Raw genomic sequence first — 13012 nt, forward strand, 5'->3', positions numbered from 1 at the left:
TATGCAGGCATCTCCCTGCCGTCCCTCTTATTTGTGCCGTCGTTACCACATACCAGATGCTGCATCGAAACACAGTGTCCACCCTAAAGAACTGTGACAGATTTCCAGATTGCAGGTTGCAGATAGCAGGTGTGTCAGGTCACTGTCTTTTAAGTTGTTGAGCCGGGGGGAGGGGGGGGTGCAAGGGGGGCATCTTTAAGTGGTGTCCACCTCAATCGCTGCAGTGTGAGGTATCAGGTTCCCCTGCTTACCCCCCAGCGTTGCGGCAGTAGCAGTGGCCATTAGAATGTGGCTGTCCAGGCGTTGCTGTTTTAGTCTAGGGTCGTAATTGCTTTAATGGTGTGTTGACGTAGATGCAATCACCTGGTCTGCCCATCCCAGCATCTATGAGGTGCAGATAGACCCCCACCCGGCCACACCTCAACCCCCATCCAGAGTAGGGTCTTTTAATGACTCCCTCCCCTGTGGTCACTCATCACAGTACCCCCCCCCCCCCCCCCTCCCCACAGACACTCTTATGCCGACCTAGGGTACACAGAGCAGGTCACTAGAGAGCTTGGAATGGGAGCAATTCCACCCCCTAGGCCAGGTCTTTCTCTGGTTCCTGTCATTTATTGCAGTTCAAAGTGTGGGCTTGATTAATTGGGCCTGCAATACTAGCACAGGTAACATAAATGTGTTACTTGGTAAAATAATGAATGAATAGTCTAATGAGTTATCTAGTATTGCTTTTCTAGGACTTCTCTCTGCAGAACTCTTTGAAATAATGGGCATTCATTTGAAAGCTTAGTAGGACAAGATGGTCATTACATCACCAATACATGTAAAACAATGGATAAAGTGTGTGAATATACTGCTTGCCAGTGCCAGTGTTCCCTGTCAAAATGATTCATGATGGGAACATTAAGAATTCCCTTTTAATTAGAGCGACTGTTTGCATTACAAATATCTGTGACATGTATAATGCATAATCGGGATTCCTTCATTGGAATCAACAGGCTATCACTCTGAAGGTCAGCAGTGTCCCTTTCCTGTGGGCCTGAAATGCTTACTCCAGCATGTGTCCCGGACAAAGAAACGCTCGCAGGCCGTGAACAAACTGTGCAAACCTTTCACCAGCTTTATTAAAGGTTGTCGTGGATGTCAAGGCTGCTGATTTATTGTGGTTCTGTTTAGCAGCCTGACGTCCCAAAGACCTAAGCACAGCCACTATAAACGGAAGGAATTTTTAAGAGCGACTGAAGGGGTTATTAAATGGCTGCTATATTATAGTGGAATAAGATCTGATTTAAGGAATCTGAGAGAAGTCCTGAATCTCCCACATAAAACTCTTTGTAAAAAGTAAATAGCCAGCTTCCAGTCAATTAAACATTCAGAGGCTTTTAGCTGTTCATCCTTTATCTTTGATCTCTAACTCCATTTTGAACACTGAAGAATGGGCCATGGTCTTACATTGACAATCATGTCACGCATTCAATTTACCTTTTTTGTGCTTGACACTTTGATCTGTGATTTTTTTTGCTCCCAGGCCGGCATCAGCCTTTTCATTAGATGAATAATTTTACAATGATAATTAATGCCCTGTCACATCCCCCTTCCAAAACGTCAGCATCAGTTAGGAGGCAGTGTCCGCTGTGATTGGCTGTGAAGCTACCGTTAAGCTCCAATAAAGAAGATCTTGCGCCACACAGCCCATGAGATCAGTTGCTGATATCACTACCGCTGACTCACCACATTCGGGAAAATATTCTCCAAACAGGAAATTGTGTCACAGTGTAGTTTTTCCTTGGAATTGGGATGATTTTAGTGTTCCATACCTGACGAAAAAGATGGCACTAATTATCATTATAGGCATAGGTAAACATGAAGCACAAAACCAAAGCACACATTTCTGAACCAGGAGGACTTTACCAAGACTCTCTGTATTGAGATCAGACACAGAGGGCAACTCGATAGTCTGTCCAGTGTAAAGCTCTCTATTATTCCTGTCTGTAATTACCCCATTGTAAGGGAGCGTGTGTTTGTGAAAGCTTCTCCCTTCCAGAGGCCCGAGAGTTTAAACTGAGTAGAGATACGTGTGTGTGTGTGTGTGTGTGTGTGTGTGTGTGTGTGTGTGTGTGTGTGTGTGTGTGTGTGTGTGTGTGTGTGTGTGTGTGTGTGTGTGTGTGTGTGTGTGTGTGTGTGTGTGTGTGTGTGTGTGTGTGTGTGTGTGTGTGTGTGTGTGTGTGTGTGTGTGTGTGTGTGTGTGTGTGTGTGTGTGTGTGTGTGTGTGTGTGTGTGTGTGTGTGTGTGTGTGTGTGTGTGTGTGTGTGTGTGTGTGTGTGTGTGTGCCATTCACAGAGCACTTGTCTCCTAACACCTGCATGCCCAGTATATTGTTCTCCAGACAAGCTCTTATAAGCTCAGGTGGCATTGTTTCCGGGGAGGTTAAGCAGACTTGTGGCACACACACACACACTGACCCTTATCCAACAGCAACACAGAGTAACGATGCGCCCTGTGGCACTGTTGCAGAGGTATGCTGTGGTTGACTTGAATGACCTCTCTCAGGTGCTGCGTGCATGTGTGGGTGTGGATTTGGGCCTGCGTGCGTCTGTGTCAATGTGTGTCTGATGGAGGAAGATTAGCATTTAACATTTTACCAACTTGGGTAATAGGCACGTAGCCTACCTCGTTGCGTGGCTGTGTGTATTTTGTTGGTCACCTGGCACACAAGCAACACCTGTGTGCAGTGTGAATGGGTGTGAGCCGGGCAGCTGTGGTCGGCTGTGCCTGAAATAAACAAGAGGCCCTCGAGAGATTAATGACCGTCTAAAGAGCGAGAGCCATGGCACCTAGTCCAGGAATGTGCCATTTATAAATGGAATGGAATGAGTTGAATGGACCAGCACAGCAAGCAAGCAGGAAGCGGTTGGCTAAAGCCCAGGCCAACTCTGCATCCTGTTTAAAGGCAGACATTTTAATTCCATTCCTCCCGTCTGGATAGTTTGGGTTTTGGGAACAAGCGCTAGGCTACGGCTATGTTTGTATTTTGATTTTGCTCCAAAGAAAATCTAGGCGAGTGAGTAGTGGTGATGGGGGTTGACTGTAAAGCATGGAATCTGATATATGTACACCCACTTGGTTGAAAAGCTGGTTCCTCAAGTGCAATGCACGATTCATCTGCAGCTGGATAAATCAATGCAAATCTGGTTGATCTCAGCAGGGTAGACGCGTTTGTTTCAGGGTTGGCACCATGCCACAAAGTCTTGAATTTGTTTTGATTTACAGAAAATATTTTTTTGTCTTTTACCTTTCACCCTATTTGATGGCTGTGATAAATGCATGTTCCACCTTTCATCTATTTGACATAACGTTTTCCCCTATAATTAGCTTCTATCATTCTGAGTCAATTTAAACCACATTCAACTTTACATGGATATGTGTGATGTGGTGGTAACTAATCACCTAGCATGAACTTTTACAAACAATGGAAAAAACGGTTGATAAACATCTTCGGGATCGCTGATTCAGCTATTAGTCATTCGTGATTACTGATTCAGTCATCAGTCAAAGTAGATGAAATGCAAGCCTGTCGATAAGGAAAGTATCTCAAACGTTTGAAGGTCTTTCCGCTGAGTCTGCAGATGTGTTGAGTAACTTTCTGATCAATGTCCAATTTATTTTATTAGTGTATATTTTTCTTTGGCTCAGCTTAGCTAAATCGCTTAGTTTAATCATTTGACTAGCAGATGTGCCTACAAATCCATTTCCTAATCCTAGATTTAACTCTTTAGAAGCCACTTGTTGGCATGCTATGCTAGCTTGCTACTGTCTGAAACTCATTGAAATGTAGGGTGAGAACACCCTCTACATCCACTGTCTCTGATAGTGTTACCAGGTTGCTCTTTACAGTAAAAGGAGAATAGGGTAATAATAAAATGCATGTTAGCCAATGGCTCACAATTCTCTCTGGATTACTGTAAAATGAATGCTCACTTGCCAGAATTTGAATGGCATCTATGTCGGTGGTATTATGATATAAGCCAAATTGCTGTGCTGGGCTAGTGCCCAAAATCCTCAAGTTCCATTCTTGGCAATAACATCTCACGCGTTATGTTTTTAGACTCCTCTTGTAACCACAATGTGTTTACTTTTTGATTGTTTAAGCAGAATTATATTTACACACAGCGTAATTAACCTCATGCTAACCCCCCCCCTCCAAAAGTCCAGTTTTGCTTCAGAAATTTCAAAAAGTAACCTAATGGAGTAACCTAAATGTTGACCAATCTCTGTCAGCATTGTACATTTATCCATCCAAGCTATGCCAGAATGGATTAAGCCGTACAACGATTGGAGAAAATAGCTAATCTACAAGCTCACAATGCTTGTCATGGGCTTTTCGATCCGCTGTTTTTGCTATTTTAGAAAATGTTTGAAAAATCCCAAAATAGGGACGCTATGTTGAAAGCTGTTGAAACATCAATAAAAACATTTGTGTTGAACCATTGCTTCAGTCTCTCTGACATTATGGCTTATTTTATGCTCCTCTCTTTATTTGTTCTCTCTCCAGTCACAGTATACAAACCTGGGGCTCCTGAACAGCATGGACCAGAGCATCCAAAACGGGGGGTCCACCTCCACCAGTCCCTACAACGACCATGTACAGAACGCGACTGCCCCATCGCCCTACAACCAGCCCAGCTCCACATTCGACGCCCTCTCTCCTTCCCCAGCAATTCCGTCCAACACGGATTATGCTGGGACGCACACATTCGATGTGTCATTCCAGCAGTCCAGCACGGCCAAGTCTGCAACATGGACGGTAAGAATTCTATTCACTGAACCAATCCCACTGTGTAGGTTGTATTTAAATCTGCAATCCATAACTTTTATGTCCTACCCAGGATTCGAGCCCTGGTTCCCCTTGCAAGCACTGCATTTTCTACTTCTGAGCTATAACAGAAAGCCCTTTACCTTTTGACCCTCAACCAGTACAACCTCAGGATATAAATGTCTCAATAGAAGAGCAAGTTGATTAACACTTATGGTACCTGGGAAGTTTTTCAGAATAAAGGCGCTAGAGTGCCAAGCAGATAAGGGAGACTTTACTCTGAAAATTCCTGCCTTTCATTTTCCCCCAAAACCGGGAAGTGAAATCCCAGGCACCCGCATTTTATTTGATAGGACGTGTGTGGACGTTCTAGGCATCATAATTGTACAACTACTGCAGTTGTGGTGGTTAACATTTTTATTCACAAAGAAATGGTATGGATTGCATCAATAAAGCCTATTGTTTAATTCCACAAGGATAATACTTGCCATGTGCAAAGTGTAGGTTGTTTGCGTCCATCAACAATTACATTGTGTTTATTGTTGTTTTTGTATAATTATTATAGTATTAGACTACAACACAACCACACAACACCGACTCTATCCAGCACCCTTTAGAAGCATAACCTTGATTTCACAAGAGAATGTTTCTTTCCCTACTGAATGATATGCCAATGATATAAAAATATCATTGGCAAATAATTCATGGCACTTACATTGTAGGGAGTACCATTTTAAATGTCTTTGCTCTAGGACATTTGATATAATGTCAGGTAAGTTGTCAATTATATAGACTGACTTGACTTTGAAACCCTCTGCACTCTTATTTGTAGCACCAAACACCTAAGTAGGGCAAAAACAACCATGTATTGTATAAGTATTCCCATGTCACCTACTGTATGTCTGATTACATGTGTTTTCATTGAACATGTGCCAAGCATACAGTTGCCCCTCAGGGTATATTGTTCATGTGAATTTGTAGCCATATAGAATTTAAATTTATGGGCCAGCTGTATCATAACGGGTCATCGTTTAATGCATTGATTTGCCAGGGCAAAGGTTGAAGCAACACACTACATCTCTGAACCACAAGATCCTTATCTACGTGATCTATGCTTCAGGCATATGTGGGATGCATTGCTGACTGTACTATGTACTGTAGTTGCGCAACCACATCTGCTAAGGAAAAAAAAATCCACTTAAGATGTGAGACTTCAAATCAAGACAAAACCTCAGGCATTTCTCGTCACGCCCCACACATTGCATCTGAGATGCTGAAAGACGATGGACATCAGAGGATGATGTTGATACATTATCTATCACAATCAGATAGATAGATAGATTCTTTATTTTTGTGTCATGCACCCAAGGCGCCCAGCCCACATGGACTTATAGGACACACCATACAAATCATTGCTTCAATATTGCATTGTGTGTACAAGAAACAGTTTTTCTTATTCTCTTTTCTTTATTTTTTTTTTTTTTTTTCTTTTTACAATCAGTTGTAGCCTACTAAATGTTCAAAATGACGGGTTTAACATTTACAAATGCAGTCCACACACACACTGTTGTCAGCTCCCGCTGTTTATTGCAGATCAACGTTTCGATCCCCAGGGATTCATATCCTGATGAAGATCCTTATGGGATGGAGATTTTTGTCTACAATAAACAGTGGGAGCTGTTAGTGGAATTTATTTGTATTTTTATGTTGAGCTTCTGTTTGTGCTGCACCTGATCACCATACTTGATGTGCATGCTCTACATTCCCAACAAACATCAGGGTTAGTGTGATTAATACTCAACATGCCTTGGAATGGCTAGTCTAATGAGAATTGAATTACCATATCCTGGCCTTGTATCAGTTTACCAGCAACCTGTTGAGCAGAGTTCACTGGGGTCCTGTTGATGACAGAGGTAAACAGGCATAAACAGTTAGTCCAGGTGTTGTGAAGGCATGTGCAGCTAGATGTCACCATGTGATGGTTCAGTAAAACCTACACAACCGGCTCCTCTTGCTCTGTCATTAGGGATGATGGGGACTAAAGGACAGCTGTTGCGTCAGAGCCCCACCTGTCTTGGTTTGTGTATTTGTGTACACTGCACTGCTGTGAACAGACGCAGCACTGCAGATAGAACTCACAGTAACAGACTCGAACGCGTTAATAACAGATGCCATTAATACCAGAAGCTAGTGTGCCCTAGCAGTCACCTAAGTTAAGCATGTGTCACCGCCAGATGGAGTTGTAATTGACATTTTGTCACTTTTGTGATGAGTCGCTTTCTTTTCTTTTGGGTTCCTGGTTTCCTCAGCCCATTACTGCTCTGACCGTATGCTGAGACCCTGAATTCAAATCCAACTCCCATCAAGTCTTCCATGTCACCCCTCTTTGTCCTAGGTTTCCTGTCTCTCTACAATGTTGTCTAAATTAAGCATAAACCTATTATTTAATATTGCCAATGTCTCACATCAGGAGTTGCACATATAGTTTTGACAATCCACATAAGCCATGCATCTGAAATTTGGCAGAAAGGAGTGTTGAAAAACCTGTGGGCTTATTGCATCAATTTCAGCACTAATGTACTGTGGCTCTTGAGTAAACAGGCGGAACTCAGAATTTCGGCGATCTCGCCATGTTCGCCATTGGCCACACCGAGTGTGGGATTGTGACATTCGCCCAATTCCCACACTGCGACGCTCATCCCTCTCATTTTCACGGTCTAAAAACAAAAGTGTCTGATGTGCAATTGTGTGGCGGTAGTAGAGTGTGGGGTGTGAGTGCCACTCCCCGTGGACAAGCCTCTGGTTCAAGGCTCCTCATCATAAACACACGTAGCGTAACCGTCCAGCGTACGGCGCAGTCATAACACATGATGCAAGACTGCTTTGAATGGTCTGACATCACAAGGAAATTTGATGGATGCCTATTTTGTCATTATTGTTGTAGTGTGTAAACTTTAAATCGCCCATTTAAACCCACAAAGAAAATATTGTTTGCATTGTGTTTTTCAAAACTGAATCCCACTTCTAAAAGTAATCCCACTTCTAAAAGTAAAGCTAAGTTGTTTTTGTGATATTCAAAATTTGCACATGGCTCCAATGGTCTTGAATGACTTTTGAACCTGACCAAAGCTGAGCACTTACAACTAGGGTACCTGTGACTCCCATTCCCTCTAAAGCTGAATTTGTTATGATCATGATCTCCATAATGGCGTTCAGAGAGAGTTTTTTTTAGGAGTCTCCGTAGTAGTTTCTTTAATTAGAGAGAATCATGATAATGGCGCTTTACCTCCAACTGACAGAGACTCCTTCGTCTGATCTCAGGTGATCTGCTGCAAATCTCCCCATAAGCTCAACAGAATAGCTCAACCGCTGGACTGATGGCCTGATGGCAGCGTGCCACAGAAGATGTCACCGCCACAGCTTTACTCTGCCAATAGATCTGCTAAAGCCCCCCCTTTTGAAGGGCTGTGGGATCTTCCACTGGGACTTAGTGGACTGTGTACTGTGCTGTTTGATGACTGTTCTTGTGAAGACACACCTTAATCCCGAGCCCACACCTTAACCTCTTCCTGTCTAGGACGCCTGTGACACACGCACACAGAAGCATAACGCGTCAACATTTCCCAGAATGGCCCCCGCAGTGTGTCTCTCATTCATGCGGTTGGCCATAGCACTCGATCCTTAATTGTTTGTTTAAAGTGCACAGCCCCAGCAAATAGTGTCTGTGTGGGTTGGAGGTGTTTTTTCTTCTTTGCTCGACTAAATTGATGGTGTGTCGCAAATGAGGCAACTATTGTTGGCTACTGATGCTACCATTGTGAGGCTAAAAGGAGCTTGTGTTTGCCTTGCATATTAGCTGCCACCAGGTAGTGCTCAAAAGAGAGGAATGTCATGGTTTGGGCTATCGCCGGGACTCTGCAGAGCTAGGGGGGATTACAGTAATGGATTGAGGGCCTGTAGATAATACTTGTGTAAATACTCTGTGCCTCTTTCCTGAACCCTGTGCTCTCGGGCGAGCTCTAGTCTTTCTTTTTTCTTTTTTGAGAGAGCGAGAGAGAGTTAAGCTCGATGGCTGCGTCTCACATTGTGCCGCGGGAGGAGGAGGTACCCTGCGAAACAGCTCAAAGAGAAGAGTGTTCCAGCGAAAGGCTGCAAGACGCAGCTTGCCCCTGGAACATCTGCGGGCCCGTCCCACGCCTCACAAGATGGAGCCGAGACTTGTTTGTGTCAAGAAGCTTGTCAAGACTCGCCCGTCACAGAGAGACAAGCCCTAAAACCTACAGCTGAGGGCAAAAAATATGGGAGATTTTTCTGTGAAAAAAAAGACACCAAAGATTTTGGTGATAAGGACGTGATTTCTCAATAATAGCAAAAAAAGAAAGAAATTGATGTGATTTAGTTTAGCTTTTTACAAAGGAAAATCAGGCTTAGCGTACTTGGGTCTAATATGCAACAGTACCAATGACCCAAAAAATGAAATGGTAGTTAGTTACATAAATACAAAACGGAGTCATTAATCTGTCACCAGATCACCATTTCTTGGATCCTCACACTAACCAAAACAAAAAGTAATTTGTTGTGTGTTGTGTTGTGATTAAAAAGCCTAAACAGAGTTGTGGGAAGTGTATTTTTGAGTAAAAGAAGATACTTGTATTCAGTCTGGCACTGCTAAGGTATTTGGGAAGAGTAGAGGGGAAAACCAGAATAATTACACAAAACCTGTCAGTGAGGGATCCCATCTTCACATGTAATTTAATCCCAGTTTCAAACAAACTATTTCATAGTTTATCTAAAACAAATAAATACAATACAATTCTTGTGTTTAGAGCTACAAAGAAAATGTGTATATATATATATATATATATATTATTTTAGGGGACTCTTTTGCAGTCACTAAGGTGACGGTGAATTTCTTATCACCATTTAGCAGATCTCAAGCCACTCTTAAAAAATAAACACGATGTGACGTCAAACGTGCTTACAGATGTTCTTCTGCCTGATGTGAGGTCTCACCAATGCAGATCCCTCTGCAGCATAAGCCATTTATATGCTGATGATCTTCTCATTAGAGCCCAACAAATATAGCAGTCAGCCATTATTTAACTTTTTTTGTTGGCAATTAAGCAGACGATATAATAATATTCTATAATAAAATAAATAAATACGTAGTACATTATACATACGTAGTACATAAGACCACAATGTAAGTGGGGCGACTGTGGCTCAAGAGGTAGAGCAGGTCGTCCAATGATCCATGGGTCGGCGGTTCGAATCCCGGCTCCTCCTGGCTACATGTCGAAGTGTCCTTGGGCAAGACACTGAACCCCAAATTGCTCCTGATGTGCTGGTTGGTACCTTGCATGGCTTCCGCCGCAATCGGTGTATGAATGGGTGTGTGTGAATGGGTGACTTACATTCACCCAATCTATGTAAAGCGCCTTGGATAAAGGCACTATATATAAATATATAAATGCACCATTTAAACAAGTCCCCAACTCTTTTAGCTTTAATGTCTTATTGTACCACGTGCTGTTTCGGAATAATGATGTATTCAATCAATCAAGTTGTATAATTTACCGCCAAAATCAGGATCAGCATCAGACTCAAAAAATAAAATCTGGCATCGGTCAGGCTCTACTTCTCACAACGTCAGGGATGCGTCAGATTGATATCGATATCAGATGGCGTCCTATATACTTCTGCGTTAAACATCTCTAAGAAGCAGGTGTTTTTCCTCACTTGTGGAAAAAAGGGTAGGGAGGAGAAGAAGGGGGGGGGGGGGGGGGGGGGGGGGGGAGAGAAAAAAAAAACTCCCTTGCATTTTTGTTGAATTAAACAGGTTGAGGAGAAGCCCGGGGCAAGATGGGACATGTCAGGTATGAAGAAGACAAGACCAGAGGCGCCAAACAGTGCTTGTTTAAGGGTCTGTGTTTGTCAGGACTTGACTCCTGCATGCGCCCGCAGCGCTTGTCAGGGAGAGAAGAACGCTACAGCTGTGGGCCTGTCTCGACCTGCGTCGCTATGGAAGTGTGTATTCCTCTGTTCAACATCGTCTTGTGTGTGTGTGGAAGAAAGTGAATGCACACACATGCAACACTGTGCATGACCCCCCGAACTGCACATGTATGTTATATGTGCAGTGATTATGGTTCCGTCATACAGCATGCTTCCTAATTGTAAATCTGTAAGTAAGCAGCAACTGTCAAAGTTTGTCGACAGTGTAAAAACGTACTCACTCGGAGTTGAATTAACAGCCTGGATTTTGCTTTGTTTTAATTTTACTCTAATTTAGATATACTGTAGGGTAGGCTGTAGGGGATAAGTGAGTTGTCTGAAGTGAGTTGTACTGTACTGTACTATACTGTACAAGCCCTCCCTGGCCTGTGTGTGTCTGTGTGTTAGGCTGTGCAACAGTGACACTTGGTGGTGAACAAACGCTATAACGCTGTCTTCGTGCTCGGACACAGCCGGGGACACCGGGACAGACCCAGGGACACAGCCACACACATAGCTGTCTATAGGAGTGGTTGCACCACTAAAAAAAAAGATACAGCTAACCGACCTATATAGTTGAATTAGCTATCTAATAAAAAAATAGGCAAAGAAACAAACAAAACAAAATAAAACGGCCTATACAGATCACTGGCTTCCATCTTATTGCCACGGTCGGCTGTTGAAGAATGTGTCATGCTTGCAGTCTTCCAAACCTTTTTGTTTTTAAACAAATGTGATTAGCTGTGTGTGTGTGTGTGTGTGTGTGCGTGTGTGTGTGCTCTAACTGTGTAATTCACATTGTGACCAATGAATGGCTCATAATTACATGTTAACACCTGAGCACCGCGCCCTGTGTGAGCCACTGAATCCCATCAGTCAACTGGCTGCCCCTCCACCCTGCACCGTGTTGGCTTTAGCCATGTACTGCTTTCAGCAGTCGCCAAGCTCCAGCTCTCACTGCTGAGCAAACACACCACCACAAGCACATATTTGTGTGTTCAAAAGTTTGTAGCCCGAGGGCTAGAACAGGCTCCCTAGATTTTGTGTTTGCGTGCATGAGTGCGTGTGTGTGTGTGTGGGGCTCTCTAGATTTTGTGTTTGCGTGAGTGCGTGCGCGCGTGCAGGCGGGGAGTGTTCAATCTCTGCAAACTGTAGTTCTCCCCTTAACCTGTCTCACTTTATCTTGAGGTTAACGCTGCTGTTCTGCTGCTTTGGCCTTCAGCGAAACAAAATATAGTCCTGTAATTATTCAAAACACTATACACACTCTTCATCTCTCTCTTCACTCTCTCTCGTTCTCTCTTACATGTCTTTCTGCTTGGCTTCCCCACCTCATTTAGCTGATTGACAGGGAGTATCAGGTTGGGAGCGAGGCGACAACTACGGCCATTCATCTTGTGGTGTGTTTTTTTTTATAAAGGAGACCTTTTGGCAAGCTACTTTGATTTGGAAGCAAGCGCGTGTTCAACCATGTTGACCCCCAAGTTGAATTTGACCTCATTTGTATATCGACTTCACTGTATGAGAGACTAGCAGGGATGGTTGGTTAGTATAGGTGGATGGATGGATAGAAGGATGGATAGACAGACATTTATTAGACCTTTATTGAAATGTAGGTTTCTTAAATAATTACTTGGACGTAGGGATGCATGTTTAATCGGTAGCATAATCGGAATTGGCCATATTGGCCATAAATGGTATTGGAACGGTCTCAAAATAATACAGATTATTGAATCGTTTTTAACCAGCAAAAACAAATTCAATGTAAAAATGTAAAAAATCATCAACAAGTTCAATATGAGTTCAAAAGCCAAATCAAATATGATGTAAAATCTTAAGTAAAAATACACTTTACATATTCTACATTTAATTTGTTTACTCATCTCATTCAGTAGTCATTCAGTTGTGAAAACAGACACTTGGAAAAGAGTGTAGTTATTTATTGAATACTTTATTAACGGGCTTTGGGCCAAGCCCCTTTAGGGCCTAGGTTTGTTTCCATTGTAGTCCTCTGTATAATATATGACCCTGCAAATAATTGGATATCGGTCATAATATCATAATCGTGCACCCCTACTTGGACATAATCATCATAAAACTAAAACTTAACATTCAAAAGCTGGGATTTTTGTTTAATGTCCTCAATACTGTAAATGCATACAAAGAAATTAAAATCTCAGTTCCAACACTCAAACTGTGCTGTGT

At 42.8% G+C, this 13012-nt stretch overlaps 1 protein-coding gene across 4 annotated transcripts in view; it reads left to right on the top strand.

The window, feature by feature from the left end:
* tp63 (tumor protein p63) overlaps window positions 1-13012 on the top strand; it is a 42334-nt gene that overhangs the window by 19045 nt on the left and 10277 nt on the right. For all 4 annotated transcript variants that reach the window (XM_079506181.1, XM_079506182.1, XM_079506183.1 and 1 more), the window contains one exon: window positions 4553-4804. In XM_079506181.1, the coding sequence (XP_079362307.1) occupies window positions 4553-4804 (252 nt within the window). The remainder of the gene's footprint in view (window positions 1-4552; window positions 4805-13012) is intronic.

Source organism: Electrona antarctica (genome assembly GCF_951216825.1).
Source record: "Electrona antarctica genome assembly, chromosome: 7".
In the NCBI taxonomy this organism is placed as follows: domain Eukaryota; kingdom Metazoa; phylum Chordata; class Actinopteri; order Myctophiformes; family Myctophidae; genus Electrona; species Electrona antarctica.